This window comes from Garra rufa, chromosome 4 (assembly GCF_049309525.1).
Source record: "Garra rufa chromosome 4, GarRuf1.0, whole genome shotgun sequence".
Classification (NCBI taxonomy): Eukaryota; Metazoa; Chordata; class Actinopteri; order Cypriniformes; family Cyprinidae; genus Garra; species Garra rufa.
The window spans coordinates 10490527-10509073 of NC_133364.1; the positions used below are offsets into that span (position 1 = coordinate 10490527).

The 18547-nt window shown below is 33.5% G+C and overlaps 1 protein-coding gene across 3 annotated transcripts in view; it reads left to right on the forward strand.

Annotated features, from left to right (window-relative positions):
- Positions 1-18547, forward strand: part of srgap1b (SLIT-ROBO Rho GTPase activating protein 1b) — a 47194-nt gene that overhangs the window by 7316 nt on the left and 21331 nt on the right. For 2 of the 3 annotated variants that reach the window (XM_073838622.1, XM_073838623.1), the window contains exons 2-6: positions 3589-3784; positions 7670-7832; positions 11012-11074; positions 13944-14123; positions 15687-15815. In XM_073838622.1, the coding sequence (XP_073694723.1) occupies positions 3589-3784; positions 7670-7832; positions 11012-11074; positions 13944-14123; positions 15687-15815 (731 nt within the window). Of the gene's footprint in view, positions 1-3588; positions 3785-5321; positions 5339-7669; positions 7833-11011; positions 11075-13943; positions 14124-15686; positions 15816-18547 lie in introns of those variants that run through there. The other variant, XM_073838624.1, reaches the window with a different exon arrangement.

An 18547-nucleotide genomic window follows, 5' to 3' on the forward strand; every position in this document is an offset into this window, starting at 1 on the left:
AGTGTATAACAAGTTACTGAGTTAAAGCGCTAAAAAATAGGCTTTGTATTTTTCCATTCTGAATTGCTTACCTATAGCTGCCGCTGCATATTAAACTGCGAAAGTGTTTTAAAAAATCACACACTTGAAAAAGAAACATGCACCACTCAGGCAGTGCTGACACTCATTTGGCACATTTCTTTTTTCGAATATCACCTCTGATTCTCTGCTGTGATTCAGGTGTTTCTTATATTGTATCAAAAGAGTCACCTTGCTCACCATGCCACCGATGCAGAACACACACACATGCGCACACATGCCAGTTACATGTCTCCACTTCTCACAGTCCCTCCTACACACACACACTCACACCCACGCAGAGCTCACGCCAAGCCTGCTGTCTCATCTGTTATTTCGAGCCGGAGAGGCAGTGTGACATTAAACAGTTGGTCTATGGAGAGAGAGAGAAAGAGAGGGGGGAAAAAGTGTGAGTGAGAGGAAGAAAAGGAGGGAGAGAGCGAGCTGGTGAAGGGGAACGAGGGAGCTCTATTATTAAAAGCCGTTATTAGAGCATAATTTGTCTGAAAATGAAAATTCTGTCTGTATGTGTTCATCCTCATGGTGTTTGAAACCAAGGCTGAACCATGTATTCAGGATTGGGAGTACAAAATGTAAGAATCAACCATTTTATAAAGCCATATCGATGTGCATATTTTGGTGGGACGGACAGTGGAGGGCTTGGTGTCCTAGAGGGAATATTGGGGTGTTTATGACTCTTTCATACCGTATGGTGGTTTTACATGCTCATTTTCATCCAATTACAATTAACAGGCACTAAATCTTTTTGAAGCTTCCAAAAGGATGCAAAACACGTAGAAATATCTTGTGGTTCGTATGACGTATGCACTTATTTATTTATTTATTTTGTGAGGAACAGACCTAAATTAAAAAGTTAATTAAAAAAGTCTGTCATGGTTTTCCCTTGTGTTAATTTTAAATTGTGTTTTTTTTGTTGTTGTTGTCTTTATCATTTTATATAGACTTATTGTTTTATTTTATTTTATGTCATTGTCCTTTGTGCATTCGTGAGTCATTGAAATTAATAGGTTGATCAGGGTAAAGCAAATCTAATGATTCAGTCACATATTAGATAATAGGTTAAATTTCATGCAAAGATATCATATGTCTTGACTTATTATATTTAATGTATGTCTTGGTTACCAAAATTATAAAAAAAATAAATAAATAAATAAATAAAATACAATAAAAAAAAAAAAAAAAACATTTCACAGTAACAAAACAAAAACATACATAAATACTAATACACAAAATAACTAAAAAATAAACGCTAATTGAAAATATTGATAAAACTATTTTATAATTAATATTTTATGTTATATTTATATTATATTTTTATATATTTATATATTTGTATATAAATAATACTAAAATAACAGCACTTCAGATGAATTTGATTGTAATTATTATAGGTTATCTTATGTTTGAATGGAGATGGCTTTTGAAAATTCGGCTTTGTCAACATGGAAATAAATTACATTTTAAAATTTATTAAGTATAAAATAGTTAAATAAAATATATTAAAATATAAGAACATTGAAATATAAAATTGTTGTTTGAAATTGCAATAATATTCCAATATTATTATTTAAACTAAAATGAAAATATCAGAAAAATAAAAGCTAATTCTAAATATGGATGACAAATTGACAAATATTTCCTGCCTTAAGTTTAGCAATTTATTTTATTTTATTTTATTTTATTTTATTTTATTTTATTTTATTTTATTTTATTTTATTTTATTTTATTTTATTTTATTTTATTTTATTTTATTTTATTTTATTTTATTTTATTTTATTATTTTATGTGTTGCATATTTATATTTCCTGCCTTAAGTTTAGTAGTTTCATTATTTTATTTTATTTAATTTTATTTTATGTTTCCTGGCTTATATAAAAAATATTTCCTGCCTTAAAGTCCCCCTGAAATCAAAATTAAAGTTTTTTGGCTTTTAGTATGAATATATTAGCCTTAAGGTTATCTATAAGCTAGTGTGCTGCAAAACAAAGACAAAATTCGCGTTTACAAGATATGGGCATTCAAAACTTACAGTCTCGTCACTTCCGCCAATATGAATCAAGGATTTGGATGATATCACCGTGCACTTCAGTTTCTCATCAAACGTTCTGTCCAATAAAATGCTCTCTAGAGTCCGTAGTGTCCCGCCCCCTACACAGAGACGCATTTACCCGGAGCAGATCATATGCGCTCATATGTGCGGTCGGCATGTATTAAACTACACAGCCTCAGCATGATTATGATCACTATTTCGTTTTAGCAAGAGTTTCATATTGAATCTGTGGGGTAATTTATTAGTCTGTGGCTGTCATAAGCTTACAAATGCGGCTTTACCGAGCTCAACGGCTCTGGCCCGAGCAGATATTTGGAACGCTATTGGCTATTCAAAATTAGTGGGCGGGGTTGGGCGATATGTTTTTGTTTCAGTTAAAAGTACGTCACCACATAGAATAACGCTGCGTGTTTCAAGGCACTTCAGTGGACCTTTAAGTTTAGTATTTTATTTTATTATATTTTATTTTATATTTCCTGCCTTAAGTTTAGTAGTTTCATTATTTTATTATATTTTATTTTATATTTCCTGCCTTACGTTTAGTATTTTATTTTATTTTATTTTATTTTATTTTATTTTATTTTATTTTATTTATATTTCCTTTGTTGTTTATTTATATTTCCTGCTCTAATTTTAGTAGTTTCGTTATTTTATTTTATTTATTTATTCATTTTTTATTACCTGTCTTATGTAATTATATTTCCAGCCTGAAGTTTAGTAGTTTCTTTATTTTACTTTATTGTATTTTATGTATATCTCCTGCCTTAAGTTCAGTAGTTTAATTTTTTATATATATATTTCCTGTCTTATATATTTATATTTTCTGCCTTTACTTTTTTTATTAATTTATTTTTTAAAGTGCATTTGTGCTGCCTTGAAAATAAATGACACTTGGTCATATATTTTCCTATCTAATTTTTTATAAGAATTACATTACAAACAAATAAATCTGGACTGCTTTTATGATACATTTGCACCTGTTTTAAAAAACAGAAAGCAAGTCACTGTCCATTGCTTTTGTATAGAAACAGCAACGAATTTAGAACGGCATGATGGTAAATAAATGCAAACAACGTTTTAATTCTATCTGAACTATTCCTTTAAGCAAAAGTGGTGTGGAGTTTGAGGAGAACTAGGATGGAGAATCCAGAATTCCTGCTCCCATTAAAAACACACACACACTAATCCCCATGGGATACTCCACTCCACTACCTGTTGTCCTGGCAACGGCAGTGAGTGTGATAACCAGTGTGTTGTTAAGGAAAGAATCCAGAGCGGCTTGTTAAGAGGAAAATCTCTGGTTCAGGGAGCACAACTTCACCCATCAGTGGCCGCATTGTGTTCAAGTTGCTCCCAAACGTGTCATGTGATGTCAGTAACACTGCAGCTGTCATTGAGAATGAAACAGTGTCGTTTGTTAATGAGCTAACACCACTCTCTGTCTGTGTTTGTGTGAGCAGAGATACGGTCTCAGTTAGTGGAGCAGCAGAAATGTCTGGAGCAGCAGACGGACATGCGGGTTCAGCTCCTCCAGGACCTGCAGGATTTCTTCAGGAAGAAAGCCGAGATCGAGAGCGAATATTCACGCAACTTGGAGAAGCTCGCCGAAAGGTTCATGGCCAAAACCCGCAGCACCAAGGACCACCAACAATACAAGTGAGTGTGTGAGGCAGACTGTGAATGCGCATGAATGATTCAAGAGTCATTTTCTACAAACGAATCAGTGGCGAATCGTTTCGCTTCAGCTGCTTATTTCCTTTCCTTTCATTCAACTCTGAAAAATTCTCCTGACTGTGGTTTACGATGAATCAGTAGTGATGTAAGGGATATTTTACCCATGATGCTTCGCAGCTTCATGCTTGGAAAATCTGCCAGAGATGCCAGAGGAGAGGCAATTGCTGTGTCTGCTGTAGTTATTATAGTAGTTCAGTTATTTTATTTATATTTCCTTCCCGTAGTTTCATTTATTTTATTTTATTTTATTTTATTTTTTAATTCCTGTCTTGTACATTTATATTTCCTGTCTTAAGTTTAGTAGTTTCATTATTTTATTTTATTTTATTTTATTATTTATTGTTTTATATATTTATATTTTTTCCAGTCTTATATTTATATTTCCTGCCATAAGTTGAGTAGTTTAATTTATTTATTTATTTATTTATTTATTTATATTTCCTGCCATATATATATATTTATATTTTATTTTTGGTCTTATATTTATATTTCCTGCCTTAAGTTTAGTAGTCTCAATTATTTTATTTTGTTTTGTTTTATTTTCATTTTATTTTATTTCCTGTCTTACAAATGTACATTTTTCTGCCTTAAATGTAGTAGTTTCATTATTTTATTTATTTATTTATTTATTTTATTTTATTTTTTTATTATTTACTGTTTTATATATTTATATTTTATTTCCAGTCTTATATTTATATTTCCTGCCATAAGTTGAGTAGTTTTTTTTTTTTTTTTTTTTTTTTTTATATATTTCCTGTCTTATATATTTATATTTTATTTTTGGTCTTATATTTATATTTCCTGCCTTAAGTTTAGTAGTTTCGTTATTTTTATTTTATTTCCTGCTTAAGTTTAGTAGTTTATTTTATAATAAATATTTTATTTTATTTTATTTTATTTTATTTTATTTTATTTTATTTTATTTTATTTTATTTTATTTTATTTGCTGTTTTATATCATTTTTTTATTTATTTCCAGTCTCATGTTTATATTTCCTGCCTTAAGTTTAGTAGTTTTATTTATTTAATTTTATTATTTTTTTATTTTTTTATTTTTTCCAGTCTTATATATTTATATTTGTTTTCCTGTATTACATTTATATTTCCTGCCTTACGTTTTGTATTTTATTTTATTAATTTCATTTTTTATTTATTTTTTATTTTATTTTATTTCCTGCTTAAGTTTACTAGTTTATTTTATATTATTTTCTTTTATATTAAATGTTTTATAATCAATATTTTATATTATTTTATTTTATTTTATTTGCTGTTTTATATCATTTTTTTATTTCCGGTCTCATGTTTATATTTCCTTAAGTTTAGTAGTTCATTTATTAAATTTTATTTCCAGTCTTTATATATTTATATTTGATTTCCTGTATTACATTTATATATCCTGCATTAAGTTTTGTATTTTATTTTATTAATTTTATATATTTATTTTATTTTGTCAAACCAAGGACCACCAACAATACAAGTGAGTGTGTGAGGCAGACTGTGAATGCACATGAATGATTCAAGAGTCATTTTCTACAAACTAATCAGTGGCGAATCGTTTCACTTCAGGTGCTTGTTTCCTTTCCTTTCGTTCACCTCCAAATAATTTCTCCCGACTGTGGTTTGCGGTGGATCAGGGGCGACGTCTGGAATATTTTACCCATGATGCTCCGCAGCTTCATGCTTGAAAAATCAGAGATGGCAGAGGAGAAGCAATTGCTGTGTCTGCTGTAGTTATTGTTCTCGTCTGTGTGTGTGTGTGTGTGTGTGTGTGTGTGTATGGGCATCTGTGTATTTGCTGTCTCATTAATGCAGATAACATTCTGCTGGGAAAATAGAGAGATGAGGGATGAGCGAGCAAGAGAAAGAGCAGGAGAGAGAGAGAGTTTCACAGTTTCTCTTCTGTTGCATTTTTTTTTTCTTCCTCGTGCTGGGCACTGTTAGTGTGCTGGTCCTCATGGGGCTGTCCCATCGGATGCCTGCTGAGCTTTGTGATTAGTCACCGGCTGCTGAAGATATTCGCCTCTTTGGTCCAAAATGGCTTCCCATTGTCTTTTCGCAACAGCCGTTACTAATATAGAAGATCAAGTGTGTGAAACAAAATGGCGTCTTTTACCTTCACGTCGGCAGGTGGTTAAAGCACCTTCAGTTTCCAAAATAAATCAGCAACTTAAACGGAATGCAATGCCGTTTTTAGCGGGTTTAAAACGTAGTTATACAAAAGTCTGGGGTCAGTAAGAAATGAATACTTTTATTTAGTAAGGATGCTTTAAATTGCTTCAAAAGTGATAGCAGAGACATTTATAATGCTGTTCTTTCACATTTTTGATAAAAGAGTCCTGAAAAATGTATCACTGTTTCCACAAATATTTAGCAGTACAGCTATTTTTAACATTGGTAATAATAAGGAATATTTCTTGAGCACAAATCATCATATCAGAATGATTTCTGAAGGATCTTGTGACTGGAGTTCTGATACTAAAAATTCAGCATTGCATCACTGGAATAAATTACATTTTTAAAATATATTCAGATAGAAAATGGTTATTTTAATTTGTAATATTATGTAGAAATATTAATGTTTTTGCTGTATTTTTAATCAAATGTGAGCAGAATTTTTAAACAATAATATAATATATTAAATTATTATAATACTTATTTATTTTAAATGTTTTGTAAAAGTGTATATATGCCATCCTGAAAATGCTGGAATGTTGGAAGGAAGATGTGCTGCTTAATATATTTTTTTTAAACCTGTGATACTTTTTTCAGTGTTTTTTTTTTTTTTTTTTTTTTTTTAAAGAACAGCGTTTATTTAAAATAGACATCTTTCGTAACAATATGCACTACCATTCAAAGTTTGGGATGTGTTAAATTGATAATAAGTGATAGTTAAGACTTATATTGTTAGAAAATATTTCTAATTTGAATATATGCTGTTGTTTTTAACTTTTTATTCATCAAACAATCTTGAAAAAAGTATCACAGGTTTAAAAAAAAATATCAGGCAACACAATTGTTTCCAGCATTGATAATAAATAAGCATATTAGAATAATTTCTGAAGGATCGTGTGACACTTAAGACTGGAGTAATGATGCTGAAATTGTAGCTTTGCATCACAGGAATAAATTATATTTTAAAGTATAATAAAATAGAAAACTAGTATTTTAAATTGCAATAATATTTCACAATATTGCAGCTTTTTTCTGTATTTTTAATCAAATAAAAGCAACTGTGATGAGCAGAACAGACATCTTTAAAAATCTTTCTGATCCCAAACTTTTGAATGGCAGTGTATATAAAACTCTTATTCATTCATACATCAAATATATGGAAAAGTGCACTGAGCAATATATTTTAATGTTAAATTTTTTACATGGAATGAGATTCAGAGCATTAACTTGTCATCAGTGGTTTGTATGTTGATATATTCGCTAATGAGTCATTTATGGAGACTTTATGGGTTGTGCCACATTTCCTTAACATCCTCAACCAGTTGAAATCTTCACCAAAGCCTCAGCATTTCTTGAGAATAAATACAAAATGGTTCATTAGTGGATTTGGATGACTACTTGAAAAAAGCCACAGAGCGGTACTCACAAAAACAGCATGTACAGCAAATCCAGGGCCACCCAGTGAGTCCTGCAGCAGATATTTATTTTAAATAACACCAAGAGATTGAGATTTGTCATTTTAAGCTTGGCATTAAATACAGAATGCCTGTATATTTTCTTGTATTTGTATTTAGATGTATTTTGTGCTACTTTTCTCCATCTACATATTAAAAACACACATTTTCATGGTTTCCAGGAAAGACCAGAACCTGCTTTCTCCTGTGAACTGCTGGTATCTGCTGCTGAACCAGGTGAGGAGGGAGAGTAAGGACCACGCCACACTCAGCGACCTTTACCTCAACAATGTCATCACTCGCTTCACACATGTCAGCGAGGACAACATGCGTCTGCTCAAGAAGGTGAGGTTTAACACAGGTCGGCATGGAAGGTCGTTCCTGCAGTGTTGTTTTTGACAACCATCTTAGATTTAGTCTTAGTCTTAGTCTTTTGGACTAAAATGCTTAGTTTTAGTCAAATTTTAGTCACTTCTATATGTGATAGTTTTAGTCCAATTTTAGTCGACGAAAAGTCAGAAAGGTTTTAGTCTAGTTTTAGTCGACGAAAAGTCAAAAAGGTTTTAGTCTAGTTTTAGTCAAAAAAAGGGGAAAAAGTAGTCTTTTAACAAATTAATGTAGGTCAGTAAGTATTTTGCTGTTGGGTAGTGTCACTTATAAGTTCTGAAAATAGCAGATCTATAGTTCAACACAATGTGAGCTTCCGGATCGACTATTTTCACCAATAATTACAATAATGAAGGAATGTTTTAGAACATAAAAGACAAACAAGGATGGAATGCTAAAACGGCTTGCCATACTAGTATAGCAAAGAGTATTTAATGCTAAAACGGCTTGCCATAGCGTCAGATACTTAAGTTTTAATTGGCATGCACAATAAGCGGAAATGTCATGCATTTTAAACGTCTGACGGACCACCCACTAACATTTTCGTCTATTCTCGTCTCGTCAACGAAAACTCACACACTTCTCGTCATGTTTTAGTCATCAACGAGCCATTTTTATCTCGTCATCGTCTCGTTATCGTCATGAAAAAAAGTGGCGTCAACGAAATGATTTTGTCATCGTCATCGTTGACGAAAACAACACTGGGTTCCTGTCAGTGCTATAATATGATGGGATGCACGTATAGTTACATCAAAATGAAAGCTGGAAAAAATATGCATTCATTAAAAAGCGTGTTGCTTTCAGTCAGCCGGTGGGACACAAAATCTCTTGATATTTTAAACACATTTGTGACCATGGACCACAAAACCAGTCATAAGGGTCAGTTTTGATATTTAAATTTTTGGCCGAGATACAACTTTTAAAAATCTGCAATCTGAGGGTGCAAAAAATCTAAATACTGAGAAAATTGCATTTAAAGTTGTCCAAATGAAGCTCTTAGTATTGCGTGTTACTAATCGAAATTTAAGTTTTGATGTATTTAGAGTAGAACATTTACAAAATATCTTAATGCAACATGATCTTTACTTAATATCCTTATGATTTTATGACATAAAAAGAAAAATCGATCATTTTTACCCATACAATGTTTTGATGGTTATTGCTACTACTTAAAACTGGTTTTGTGGTCTAGGGTCACATTTTTCCTTTGTATAATTAAAATGTGAACAACTTTGTAGTCTCTTGTAATAATGCTGTTTGCAGTTTGTTTGAATTCCTTCAGTATAATTATCAGACTCAGCTTTTCTCAGACTGTGGTTTTATTTTATGTGAATTCACCATTCATTATTCAGGCGTTGTCTCTGTAGAATCCAACAGAGTGGTGGTTTATTTATAGGAAGCGAATTTCTTTTTCTGCCTAACAACTCTTTAGATCAGCACTAATGTAATAACAATAGGGCCAATGACAAATAAGAGCGTCTAAGATGCAGAAACTGGTTTATGTGGTTTTTAAAATTTTTATACTGTTTTGGCACTTGAACTGTGTCTTACTACTTAATGGATTAGTTCACTTCCAGAATATACATTTTCTGACCATTTAAGATGTTCATATCTGTCTTTCTTCAGTCAAAAAGAAATTAAGGTTTTTGAGGAAAGCAATTCAGGATTTTTCTCCATATAGTAGACTTCAATGGTGGGTTGAAGGTCCAAATTGCAGTTTCAGTTTAGCTTCAAAGGGCTCTACACAATCCCAGCCGAGGAATAAGAGTCTTATCTAGCGAAACAATTGGTCATTTTTAAAAAAAAAAAAACTTCCCTACCCTTCCTTTTTGAACCAAAGTACACAGACAAAGCACTAACCATAACCTTTCCAATGTGGTTACATAATGCATGAAGTCACAAACGTGCATCGTAGAGCTATTCAAAGATGAACATTTATGGTTAAAAAGTACAGTTGAGGTTAAAAGTTTACATAGACCTTGCAGAATCTGTAGTGTTAATTATTTTACCAAAGTAAAAGGGATCATACAAAATGTTATATTTTTAGTACTGACCTAAATAAGATATTTTACATAAAACACATTTTCAGATAGTCCACAAGAGAAAATAATAGTTGAATTTACAAAAAAAAGGCCCTGTTTAAAAGTTTACATACACTTGATTTTTAATACTGTTGTTACCTGAATAAGCCACAGCTGTTTTTTTTTTTTTTTTTTTGTCCTAAAAAGTTCAACTGCCTGCTGTTATTTAGAAAAGTCCTTCAGGTCTCACAAATTCTGTGGGTTTTTTTTTCAGCATTTTTGTGTATTTGATTCCTTTCCAACAATGACTGTATGATTTTGAGCTCCATCTTTTCACACTGAGGACAACTGAGGGACTATATGCAACTATTACAGAAGGTTCAAAGGCTCACTGATGCTCCAGAGGGAAACAATGCATTAAGAGCTGGGGTGAAAACTTTTGGAATTTGAAAATCAAGATAAATTTCACTTATTTTGTCTTCTGGGAAACATGTAAGTGTGTTCTCTAGCATCTGAAGGGCAGTACTAAATGGGAGGGGGGGGGGGTATATTTAGGGAAAATAAGAAAAATGTGCTCATCTTTATTCTGTTCAAAAGTTTTCACCCTGGTTCTTAATGCATAATTTTTCCCTCTGAAGCATCAGTGAATGTTTGAACCTTCTGTAATAGTTGCAAATGAGTCCCTTAGTTGTCCTCAGTGTGAGAAGATCCATCTTGTAATGATCCCTTTTATTTTGTTAAAATAACATTTTGCAGATTCTGCAAGGTGTATGTACATTTTTGACTTCAACTGTATATAAGTTAGAATATATATAATTTTTTTTTTTTAGAAAATGACTATTCATTTCACTAGATAAGACCCTTATTCCTTGACTGGGATTGTGTAGAGTCCTTTGAAGCTACATTGAAACCAAAAAGGTACTGTGTTGCAAGCCTGACCCCAAAAAAAAAAAAATACAGCAACATAATTGGACATTTGAGTTGTTTTGATCTGTTGTGTTAGTTCAGAATTGACAAAGTGAGGACAGCAATTCCTGGCTGTACATTTGAGTTTGACCCAGCTCTGCCCTGACTCTCTGTCCATTATAACACACCTTGTGTTTTTTTGGCCCACAGAGCAAGGAGATCATTTTCCAGCTGCAAGAAGACCTGATGAAGATTCTTAACGAACTCTACACGGTGAGCTTGTCTCATTCTCTCTCATCATCTGTTCAATCTCTTTTTGGATTACTTTTCCATCCCATCACTTTGCTGGTGCTTTTCACTCTCTCATTTTATCATTCCGTCAATACGTAATTCGCCCCTCCATCACCGACACTCTCCGTCTCTCACTTTCCTTCTTCTAGAACTCAGCTGTATAGGTTTCATCTGTCTTTCATTTGCTAGTTCCAACATTTCTGCATTGCTTTTTGCATTGGAATAGCAGTTTTCCTTTAGTATGCAACATCTACAGCTGTTTATTTTACACAGTTCTGTAGCTGCTAAAAAGTCCAGCATGGACTTTCAGCATGAAATACACTTTGAAATACGTTCATAATGCATACAGTCCCAAACCATTCATTTATAGTAACTAAATCTTTTCATGAAGCTTCAGAGTAATCATTCACATGACACTGAATCACAAAAAAATCCTTGGAAAAAAAAAAGAAATGCATGCATGGATGAGTCTTTCACATTAAAATCAATAAAATGGCAAATTTCTATTTTAATGCTGACTTAAAGCTGGGTGGTAACTTTCCTTTTTCTCAAATCTGTAATTGTTCTTTATGTGCAGTTGTGAATATTTGACCTGAATGTGAGTTTGTCTGACAGAACTGAAGTCTTAAAAGCCAGCAGCTCTTGCATAAATAACCTTGATAAAACAAAAACACGCAGCGCGCATTAAGTCTGTCAGCTGATCTTACCTCTAACATGAGGAATGTGTGCTAAAATGAGATGAATTCTCTGAAGCAAAGTACTCAAAGTTCAGGAAGTTTCCACCTCACTGCCGCCCTCATGTAAGCAGTTTTGTGTCCCCGTTGAGACGGATTTACATCTGAGTATGAGAGCAGGATGCATGTTGCATGATTTAGCTTGTAGCAAGAAGTGTTTTTTGACAGTCGAGTGACATAAAAAATCACATTGAATGCTTGTCTGCCATGAGCAAAACACTTTAAAGGAATAAAAAGTTCACCTAAAAATACAAATTTGATAATTTTACTCACCCTCAGACCATCCGAGATGTACATGAGTTTGTTTCTTCATTGGAAAAGATCACTTGCTCACCAATGGATCCTCTGCAGTGAATGGGTGCCGTCAGAATGAGAGTTTAAACAGCTAATAAAAACACCACAGTAATCCACAAGTAATCTTGTTAAATAAGTTAAATAATGTTTGTATGAAAAAAATCCATCATTAAAGTATTTAAACCTTTGCTTCTGGCCAAAAATATCCACCATAATCCATAATAATGCTTCCTCCCAGATGAAAAAGTCCATCCCAAATTGTCTTCTCACATCAAAATCTACTGGCATATTTGTTTATGAACTGTTTTGGATTTTTAAACGGTGTTTGATTTGTAAATATTTCTCTCCTGATTCAGATTAGAGCACTTTCACTGTACAAAGTAATATTATGGCCACGTAATTTAGTAATGAAAGCAACACTTTGAATTTTAAAAACATTTTTATGGATTTTCTTACTACAAACACACAGCTTTTAAAAAAACTGTCTTGTTTGTATTAGCTGTTTGGACTCTCATTCTGACGGCACCCATTCACTGCAGGGGATCCATTGGTGAGGGATATGTTGCACGACACACATTTATGATCAGAACAGATTTGGAGAAATGTAGCATCATATCACTTGCTCACTATTGGATACTTTGCAGTGAATGGGTGCCGTCAGAATGAGAGTCCAAACAGCAGATAAAAACACTGTGTTTGTATGAAAAAATCCATCATGAAAGTGATTAAACCTTTGCTTCTGGCCAAAAATATGCACCATAATCCATAATAACGCTTCATCCAGTGAAGAAGTCCATCTCAGGTTGTCTTCTCATATTAAAATCCACCAGCATATTTGTTTATGAACTGTTTTGGACTTTTAAACAGTGCTTGATTTGTGCTTATTTCTCTACTAATTCAGACAAGACTTCTTTTTCACAGTACAAAACAATATTTTGCACACATAATTTAGCAAAGAACACAAAGGACTGAACTCAAAAACATATTAATGGATTTGTTTATTACAAAGACGCAGCTTTTTGAAAACTGACTTGTTTGTATCAGCTGTTTGGACTCTCATTCTGACGGCACCCAATCACTGCAGGGGATCCATTGGTGAGGGATATGTTGCACGACACACATTTATGATCAGAACAGATTTGGAGAAATGTAGCATCACATCACTTGCTCACTAATGAATACTTTGCAGTGAATGGGTGCCGTCAGAATGAGAGTCCAAACAGCAGATAAAAACACTGTGTTTGTATGAAAAAATCCATTTTAAAGTGTTTATACCTTTGCTTCTGGCCAAAATATGCACCATAATCCATTATATAACACTTCCTTCCAGATGAAAAAGTCCATCCCAAATTGTCTTCTCACATCAAAATATACCGGCATGTTTGTTTATGAACTGTTTTGGACTTTTAAACATTGCTTGATTTGTGCATATGTCACTACTAATTCAGACAAGACCTCTTTTTCACTGTACAAAACAATATTATGCACATGTAATTTAGCAATAAAAAAGGGTTTGAATCTAAAAACATATATATGGCGTAAATAAAATATAAATAATATTTATGGCGCTTTTTGCAGTATTGTCCTGTTTGGACTCTCATTCTGATGGCACCCATTCACTGCAATGGATCCATTCCAAATTCTAAATTTCTACATTTTTCATGTCAGTCATTATATGCACATCCATGTTGACACAGATGCACAACATACATTTACAAATCAGATCAGCTCAGTAGGATGGGTTGCATTCTGTTGAAAGCTTTTGAGCTTCTATATGTGGGATTGTGGGTAATGTAGTTTTCCCTCTGCTCTGCCCCCTGCAGGTGATGAAGACGTATCACATGTATCACACCGAGACTCTAAGTGCAGAGAATAAGTTAAAGGAGGCAGAGAGACAGGGTGAGCGACAAGGCCGTGGCGGAGAGGCCGTCTTCAGTCTGCGCACCGAAGATCGCCACCAACGGCGCAACGCTGCTCGCAAAATCCAGAAGATGAAAGAGAAGGTAAGTTCCACATCTTTTGCTTTGTGTTTTTTCTGTTGTATTGTTGTTTTTTTATGTGTTAAACCTAATATGTGACCCTGGACCAAAAAAGCAGTCTTAAGTAGCATGGTATATTTGTAGTAATAGCCAAAAGTACATTGTATGGGTCAAAATTATTGATTTTTCTTTTATGCCAAAAACCATTAGGATATTAAGATCTTGTTCTTTTATGATATTTTGTCAATTTCCCACCGTAAATATATCAAAACTTAATTTATGATTAGTAATATGCATTGCTAAGAACTTCATTTGGACAACTTTAAAGGTGATTTTCTCAATATTTTGATTATTTTTACATTTTTTTTTGCACCCTCAGATTCCAGAATTTCAAACAGTTGTGTCGGCCAAATATTGTCCTACATATGTGTTTAGTTGTTTGCAATCCAAGAGTGTATTATCCTTTATGCAAATTAGTTTCTTTGAATTTTAATGCGCCAGATGTGTTTCCAGAAATAGTGCAAAGTTAATTTGTCTTGATGAAATACCGTGAACTGGAGTTACAGAGCAATTCGGCGGACATTATGAGGGCATAATTTGTGATTTATGCATAACCAAGATGAAAATGAGCCTATTTTGTAGGTCTTGCTAGCTTGGATGATTTGATGCTTCATTACAATGTTGGTTCTGAAGATTTACCGAAGAGTTTTTTGTATGCCTGGTTTATTTAATGGTATATTAATGTTTTTGATCCAGCAAAAATGTCACGTCTGTGCTTTCCAAATGTACATTTGTAATTTTGTAAGTCATTCCATTAAATCCTACTACAGCTAGAGTGTGTGCGATCACAGTGTATTTATAGAAATGTTCATTGGGGAGTCTAAGAAGGGAAAAAGCAAGGAAGAGTAGCCATTTTGCAAACTGTTCTGTAACCGAAAACCATTTTTTTATAGCACAGTATGGTCCCACACCAGACCCAGTGTAAGACATTTTAAATGAAGCAGTCTATATATACAGTAGTTTGTCTTCAGAACATTAATTTTCCAGTACATACACCCCTGTGACACACAGTTTGGTGCTGCATTCATTTCTCTCTTTCAGAAGGGGGAGGAGAGGTTAAAATGAGCAATTGTTACAGTATTGGACAGAATAGCCAGACAGGATATCCCGATGGACAGAGTCAACAGTGCGTTTTTCCGTTTAAAGCACACCAGAAGCATAAAACAGTTTGCAGTTAATAGCAAGGATGCATTAAATTGCTCAAAAAACACAAATGTAAAAATTAATAAACTGTGACTCTACTGATAAAGGGATGAATGTTAAGGATGCTTGCTTGATTTAATGATAATGTTGCTTTAAAAGCAGCTGAGGAACATTAATTAAACAAGCAATTACAATCACAGAGACGTAAACGTATAAGTCAGGCCTCACTTTGCCAACTCTCTGCCATTAGAAACAAGTTAGTCGATATGCGGTCAATAAAAACATTTTATCTTCTTGCCTTGATGGAGATATAGCACTTACTCAGCACTTTGTCCCTTCCTTTTCTTCTTTAACCTCCTGTCTCTCTTTTTTTTTTCTCCCCAGCGCCAAGCCAAGTATTCAGAGAACAAACTGAAGGTTATGAAAGCTCGGAATGAATATCTGTTGACACTGGAGGCCACGAACGCTTCTCTGTTTAAATATTACATCCACGACCTGTCGCATTTGATTGACGTGAGTATCTGATTAGGGCGGCGTACTGTAATGCGCAGATTGTGAGTCGGCGGCAGGAAATTGCCACTGCATGAAGGGCATGGTGTTATGGTTGCGTTTATTTGCTTTTTCACCAAGCACAGTAATGAATTATAGTCCTGATTAATAATCGCTAATTAAGGCAGCCTCCACAGCCTTTAATTAGAGACAAACGCACCCTGTAACAGGCAGGACGGGATGGAGATTAAGGCTTTAATTACAAGCACACATTAGCACATTCTGAAACAGGCCATGTTTAGAATGCAATACTAGTGCACTTGTTACTGCCTACTGGACAATATATACTGTCCTCAAACTATACATATTTATACACATTTATACATATTTAGTGTAGGCCTATTTATATTATTCTTTTTTTTTTTCATTCAGATTTTCTCTGTTCTCAGAACCGCTGCTGATGCGTGATAATTTAAGTATATGTCAATACAGTTTTTGTTGTTGCTCTGTATGCTGCTGTTTGCACGTTAAAATAAAACATTTGCTTGTAATTTTTAATGTATCATCACAGATACTCGTGCATTCTATTTTTATTTTAAACTAATTTATTATTCTAATTTCATCAGTTAACGGTTAATGTTCGGATAACGAGCAGCGGTTGTCGGTCAGGAAAATTAACCGAAATGAGCATCCCTACAGGAGACGTTTGGATATCTTGAAGCAGAAGTTTCTCTTTATTGAGATCCTAGCTGCGCGTCGCTGCAGTCATCAAAAACCGTCTGACTAAGGCATATACATTACAGTTTATATACCTTTCCAAGGGGGAGGGATACATAGAGGTGGAGGCAATCTAAACAAAGCATGCAAATGTGATATAGATAATCAGCCTAGTAGGATTTTCCCGTCCATGATCTATTTAGAATACAAGTGTCATTCAAATGCAAAGGTGCTAAACAAAAGGCAGTTGTACCTTGAGCTTAGAATTCACACTTAACTTTAGGAACCATTTGCTACTAACTTTGCTTGAGAGAATAATTTGAGAATAATCAGATGTTCTCATTTTTACCATAAATGCTAAATACAATGTAGGAACAAAAAATCATTAACAGAATCTTAAATTTGTAATCCTTCACTATCTATCTGTCGTTCTACCTATTGTTCTATTGTTCCGTTGTATCATTTGTTCTATAATTCATCATTCATTCTATATATGTCTGTGGTTCTATCTATCATTCTGTTGGTCTGTCTATCATTCTTTCATTCATTTTATCATTGTTTCATTTGTTTTATCATTTGTTCGTTCTATGTGATGTTTTGTTAACAAATTTCGGGAGGAGCTCGCGCAGATAATTAACACGGCCAATTCACCATCAGCAATCACTCTCCCTGTCCAATCACTACAGTCCCTTTAAATAACCAAGCAGTCCTACCTTCACTTATCTCCGATTTCAGCATCCCTCCCACCCCCCCTTTTATATTTCTCTTCACCTCCAGCTAGGGGGGAGCGCTATTGGGTTCGGGCCAAATGCCGAGCTCGGAGCCCTCTCCCGGACAGCACGCCAAACACGCTTAACTTTTACGCCGTTTATTATATGTAAGAGCGAACTCGTGAACTATATATATTGGTCTATGTCTATCTGTCATTCTATGTCGTTGTATTGCTCTATCGTTCTGTCTATCATTCTATCGCTCTGTCTATCATTTGTTCTATCATTGTATTGTTTGTTTTAGCATTCTATCATTCGTTCGTTCTATCATTGTATCATTTGTTGCATCTATTGTTCCTTCTATTTTTCATTCTATCATTCATTCTATCATTTGTTCTATCGTTCATTCTATGATTTGTTCAATCTTTCTATAATTTGTTCTATTCGTTCTATCATTCTGTTCATTCAGTTCATTCTATCATTCTATGTAATTCTATAATTTGTAATCTATCTGTCTATCTGTCTATCTATCTATCTATCTATCTATCTATCTATCTATCTATCTATCTATCTATCTATCTATCTATCTATCTATCGTTCTATCGTTCTATCTATCCATCGTTCTATCTATCGTTCTATCTATCCATCTATCGTTCTATCGTTCTATCTATCTATCGTTCTATCTATCCATCGTTCTATCTATCGTTCTATCTATCCATCTATCGTTCTATCGTTCTATCTATCTATCGTTCTATCTATCCATCTATCGTTCTATCGTTCTATCTATCTATCGTTCTATCTATCCATCTATCGTTCTATCTATCCATCTATCGTTCTATCGTTCTATCTATCCATCTATCGTTCTATCTATCTATCTATCTATCTATCTATCTATCTATCTATCATTCTATTGTTCTATCCATCTATCTATCTATCATTCTATCTATCCATCTATCGTTCTATCGTTCTATCGTTCTATCCATCTATCGTTCTATCGTTCTATCGTTCTATCCATCTATCGTTCTATCGTTCTATCTATCCATCTATCCATCTATCTATCTATCTATCTATCTATCTATCTATCTATCTATCTATCTATCTATCTATCTATCTATCTATCTATCTATCTATCTATCTATCTATCTATCTATTGTTCTATCCATCTATCTATCATTCTATCTATCCATCTATCGTTCTATCGTTCTATCCATCTATCGTTCTATCCATCTATCGTTCTATCTATCCATCTATCGTTCTATCTATCTATCGTTCTGTCTATCCATCTACCGTTCTATCGTTCTATCTATCTATCGTTCTATCTATCCATCT